The sequence below is a fragment of the Hippocampus guttulatus genome, chromosome 4 (assembly GCF_054856545.1).
Source record: "Hippocampus guttulatus isolate MCC_2025c chromosome 4, RoL_Hgut_1.0, whole genome shotgun sequence".
In the NCBI taxonomy this organism is placed as follows: Eukaryota; Metazoa; Chordata; class Actinopteri; order Syngnathiformes; family Syngnathidae; genus Hippocampus; species Hippocampus guttulatus.
In genome coordinates this window covers 6,555,001-6,560,729 of record NC_141264.1, presented here as the reverse complement: position 1 = coordinate 6,560,729, position 5,729 = coordinate 6,555,001, and the positions used below count along the sequence as shown (strand labels likewise).

Below are 5,729 nucleotides of genomic sequence, written 5' to 3'. Positions count from 1 at the left end.
GGAAGTAGACTGTGTTGGGTGCCTTCACGGCCATACGGAAATTTAATAAGCCACAATGGTGAAAATCTTTTGATGATTTCCTATTTTCGTCATCATTCTGTGTGGCCATACAGTATGTGTATTTTTACACGTTTTTATGAAAATTCCCAAACATTGTGAGATACCATAATAATAATAATAATAATAATAATGAATATACGAGGATTTGATCATGCCCTTTTGGTGGTATCGTTCATACGCTCGGCGTCACGTGATCTGTGGCACATTCATTATTAAATAGGTGGCTTCTCAGCATATCATCTATCGATAATGGGAGAAATGGTGGCTTTAATGTGGGAAGTTTGGCTAGGCCTATGGATATGAGTGTTTGAAATTTACAGGTAGAGTAGAAGACGCTCGAGGAGACAGATTGGTAAAGAGACTTTGGCCGAGAGAGAGAGAGAGGAAGAGCGAGACAGAGAGAAAGAGAGAGAGCGTGAGAGAGAGAGAGAGAGAGAGAGAGAGAGAGAGAGAGAGAGAGAGAGAGAGAGAGAGACGCGGTCAAATTGATCTTGAGGCTTTTTTCCTGTCTACGTGGGTCACTTAATAAGGCGCACAGAAGGCAAAGAGAAGGACACGATCGGGGCAGCCAAAACCATTAGTCACGCGCTTGGAAAGCAGCATTTCACATTTCTCCACACGAGGAAGACGCAAGCCGACTCACACACGGAAGGGAAGTGAGTTGACAGACTCGAAGAAACAACCCCCCAAAAAAGTTTGACTGCGCGGGTTCGTTTTATAGTTGATGGTGAGGGGTGGGGAAAGCGGGGAATAAAGTGAGGAATCCACATTGGGAAAGATGCCGCGGGTAGTTCCGGACCAGAGGAGCAAGTTTGAGAATGAGGAGTTTTTCCGCAAGTTGAGCAGAGAGTGTGAGGTGAGCGTGCACGGCGGAAATAAATACACAAATACACAATTGGCTGCCTGGTTGATGTTATATTCCTGTGTTACTTGGTCCGATACCGTATAAATTCAGTTAATTACCGCCTGAAGTGTAAAAAAAACCCCATCACTACCGCATGTGCGATTCGACTCTCTTGAACAAGTGACTACTGTATATATGCCATTTAATACCCAATACGTACACCTGCATTTACTTTAACTTCAAATGAACATTTTGGAAAGTTGCTTCCGACAGATTATTTGCGCGCGTTATTTTGTTGTTTTATTTTGATCATTTTTGTTCTTTTGGAAGCAAAGCACGGTAATTTTAAATCAAAATTCCCGTGGCTTATCTTGAAAAAGCAGGTCAGTGTTGACTTTGCCTATCTAAAAGCGTCTTCCTGCCTACACGATGTGTAAATCGTCGCCGGGCTTCTCAAGATTCTGATGTTTCTTTTCAGATAAAATACACTGGCTTCAGGGACAGACCCCATGAGGAGAGACAAGCCCGCTTCCAGAACGCTTGCAGAGATGGACGGTCAGAAGTAGTAAGTACTGTATCACGAAACTAAACACACAGTCCACAGGTTCTTTATGTTTTCTTCTTTTTGATTAGTGGAATGCAGGTGTAAAAAGAAATAAGTAGACAGACAAATAAACAAATACAAGCAAACTATTCGGAGAATAAACACGGAATGTCACACCAGGAAGTAAACAAGCTGTCCATCATGCATCATAAGGGTTGACAGATACTTCCTGCTATAATATTTACCCCAGCAATCATGAGTGTGTCAGCTTTGTGCACAACCAGACATCAACACAATGTCACCCAGACAGGTGGTTGCATCACACTGTCTGGGCTGCAATTGTGATTATAATATTACTAATTATAAGTATTCTGCCATGTCTCAGTAAACGCGCGAGTGCACTCGAGGCAAAAAAAAAAAAAAAAAGCAATGGTTTGATGTACAAAAAAAAGTCTTCCACAGCTTCAAATGGATTTGTCTGATCTGGAATTAATGGATTTTATCCCTTTTGAAATGTCACTTAATTCATTTTGTGTACATTTCCAGTTGATGATATGAACCCTTAATTTGAGGTTTTCTTAATGTAAAAGTGAACATCCTGCAAACTCATTGTGCATTCATCTCTTTTAGGTTGTATGTCATCGTAATATTGAGATTATTAGTTTGATGTTCAAAATGACCATGTCGAGGATGATTTTGGAGAGTGTGTGCTGCTTTTCCCTGTATCTGAACCACAGTCATGGTTTGACAACTTCATGGCACAATTAAAGCGACAAAAATGATCACGGTCATCAGTACAGTCTTATCACGGTGTGAAAAATTACAGATACATAAACCTTAAGCATTGCAAATACTGTACTGTTATTTTGAAAATAAATACAACATCAACAATAGTTTGCCCTTTTTGTATGTTCAAAATTGCAAACAACAGCAACCATAATGAATTGTCATCCATACAAGACCACATGAAATTCAAAATACCAAGAATTATGTATTTAAATAACAGCAGTGGTAAAAATGTGCACATGTGCAGTGACACACATGCGTAATGTTGTTTTAATGCTCATGCAGTGGTGGGGATGTGGCGGCGGGCAGTATTTTAAGATAAGATAAAATAACCTTGATTTGCCCCACACTGGGGAAATTTGCAGTCAATATAAGTGCAATATTAAAAAAAAAATTGGGGGTGTTTTGACTCTCCAGACTAGAGCCAGGTAGTAGACTGACTGCCTTCATGAGCCTAGAGAATTTAGATTTGCCACTGACCTGCCAAAGTGTCCAAAAAATGTTCTCTTCTTTTGTAGGTATATCAGAGTGAGTTAGTAACGACTCCTTATTGACTTATTTGTATTTCTTTATGCTTTAAATGACATGACCAAAGGTGATTGGCGGGTGACCAGTCCAGTGGGCGCCCCGCCTCTCACCAAGTCAGCTGGTGTGAGCGCCAGCTCTAAACCAATTGAGGACAAGCGTTGGATGAATGGATGGATGGCAGGCCTTTCGACCTGAAATTTCAATCATAACATCCATACGCGTGTCTTCTGTAGATGCAGGGTTATTATGTTGATTTAAGTCTAAATGCAGTTAAATCCATCAACATTCTTATAAACAATGAAAAAGATTTTGAGTAGCAGCGGATGCAGTCCTCTCCGACACCTTGACAATGCATGAGTCGGTACTTGTTTTTATCATTTCTAAGAGTTCTGGAGACAAGGGTACTGCCCACTACCATGCACTGTGGCCGCAGAGCAGAAACACAGACTTCGTTACAAACACTTTTGCCATAGTTCTCTTTCTAGGTGAAAAAAAAATATCACTGCTTTCCCCTTAACCAGTCGTAGCTACATCCGAACATCTTCTACGGGTCACATCTGCTTCTTTCTTCGCCTGTTCACCGGAACAAGCCCTAAAAATGACCAATCACACCCGATGCTCTAAATAAAGAAATGAGGATAGTTAAAACTTTAAATGATTTCAAACATTTTCACATTGTATCACTGTGATCAGTAAATCATCAACTGTTTCATCTATAAGTAGAATCAAGTGGTTGATTTCACAAAAGGAAAATGGACTCATTTTAGTTCCATGTCTGCAAAGAAAAACAACACTTCCTCTTAAAAATGAAGTCGCTTTTGATCTGCGATTGGCTAATAACCAGTTCAGGGTGTCCCCCGCCTCCTGCCCAAAGATAGCTGGGATAGGCTCCAGCACGCCCGCGACCCGCGTGAGGATAAGCGGATCAGAAAATGGATGGATGGATGGATGGATGATGGCTTTTAATAGGTTGATAACATTATAAAACACTCATATTGTATAGTGTTCTGCCCGCAGACATATTGAGCCAAATCTGTTTCAAGTCTTGTCCAATTATACTCTCCAAAAATAGTGACGTTTGGCAATAAGACACGATGACATTCCTTCAGTATTTTCACGTCACCATCTCAGCAGGGAGTGATGGAGCCCGTCTAGTCTTACCATCTTTCCTGGTCGATGGATGCGTCTGACTGTCTGTCCTCACTGTATTTATAATCTTTTTCATCACTGTGACAATTGATGGCTTAAGTTGTAATAGGTCCACGGCAGCCGTGACATCATGTCGCTGATTTACTGTATCTATATCTAAAGACCGCCTGCTATTTTCACGGTCAGTGCGAACAACGAGCAGACACAAAGACACCCCAGTGTGACTTCAAGGCTTCTTTTTATAGCCAAGTCCGGCAAACAGGAAACGCATCACCAGTGCAATGATCAATCCAAGTCAGCCTACGCTTTAGATATACAAGTTAAGTTGATTTTTTTTTCTCCCTGTGCAGGTCTCTTTGTATAACGTCATACTTATGGAATCACTGCCCAAATCATAATAACACCATCTAATATGTGGTTTACACAACTTGTATAGCATAAATGTCGTTCTCCTATCTGTCATTAAAGCAAATGTGAATGGTTTGAAGATGAATTAATACATATTGTACAGTATTTATAAATTCATTCAGCCAGATCTTCACCTCGGTGTCCAGATAAAGTTGATGCTTTTGAAGTGCACCCATTGGTCAGTTGTTGAGGTACAATTGCACAACGTAAGTATCTAGCCACTGCGAGGGGCACACGAAAAGCTAAGCGCTCATCAAGATAATAATGCTCACTTGTGACTGGCATTGTCAGAGAGCGTTTTTTTTTCTCACTTACTAAAATATTTTTCTCTTTTAAATCTAAAGAGATTTGCTCTCATTGTCACAGTTAAAAACAATGCAATATGTATGAATATAATATAAAAGACAAACACTCTCTAATCGGATAATACAGTTGATTTTGTATGAGGATTCATTTTTTTTAAATCACATTTTCTTTCGCATTCAAGGATCACGTAGACTAGACGTGGTGAGAAATCTTAAAATGTTCACGGCCATTGTGATAGATGGGCCGATAAATCAAAGTAAGTTAACCTCAGTGCGCTCAGTATGAGTCGCACTTTTAACAACTCTTGGTTTTCATGCCGTGCTGGGCTCTGGTCTTACCATCTCGCTTCTATTTAGCTTCCCGTTTTTGTTGAACTTCTCATTTGTCCTCCTTCCTGCCGTTGCCCATGTTCCCTCCATTTTTCTTTCTCATCTTTCTCTGTGTTCCTCCTTCAACCCCCCCCCCCCTTTTTGCCTCTCACACAAGCCTCTCTCTTCTTCCCTCCTTTTCTCTCTCGCAGTAGTAGGCAGCAAATTACTGTCAGATGGTTGTAATCCAATACGTCAAATAGGGCAGAAATTAGGACTTGGGTGTTCTTAGATTCTCTCAAAGCGTGTTTGCGCCAGTGTGTACGTGTGTGTGAGTGTTTGTGCTGGCGTGGGAGACTGACAGAGACACAGAATCATGGCATCCTTTATGATTTTATTTGGAATGTTTTCATGACATATTCACCCTATGTTTTTACTCTTGCATTCAGGCTTTCGCTCCTGCTCCTCTCAAATATGACACAGTACATAATTCATACGCACCCAGCTAAGATCCAGCCTAAATGTCCTTAGTATTGATCTGTCTCAGACACACACACACACGCACACAAATGCATAAAAATGGAAATTTCTTACTTAATGTTCTGCCTGGACAAATCGTTGCTCTCTGACGGAACAGTGCATTCAATCAATTTTTCATCTCATTTGTTTTTCAGCGTGTGTGTGCGCAACAAAGCACGTGAAAGTGTGTTCTCCATCCAGAGCCTGAAACCATTTTAAAGACATTGAATAGTTAGAAAATGAGTTTAATTCATAATTATATATCCGAAAAAGGAAA

General features: G+C 40.5%; 1 protein-coding gene across 2 annotated transcripts in view; it reads left to right on the top strand.

Moving 5' to 3' along the window:
• The first annotated feature begins 510 nt into the window (after positions 1-510).
• Positions 511-5,729, top strand: part of cbfb (core-binding factor subunit beta) — a 27,478-nt gene continuing 22,259 nt past the window's right edge. For both annotated transcript variants that reach the window (XM_086109067.1, XM_086109066.1), the window contains exons 1-2: positions 511-916; positions 1,383-1,469. In XM_086109067.1, coding sequence (XP_085965193.1) covers positions 839-916; positions 1,383-1,469 — 165 coding nt within the window. In that variant the 5' untranslated portion in view covers positions 511-838. The remainder of the gene's footprint in view (positions 917-1,382; positions 1,470-5,729) is intronic.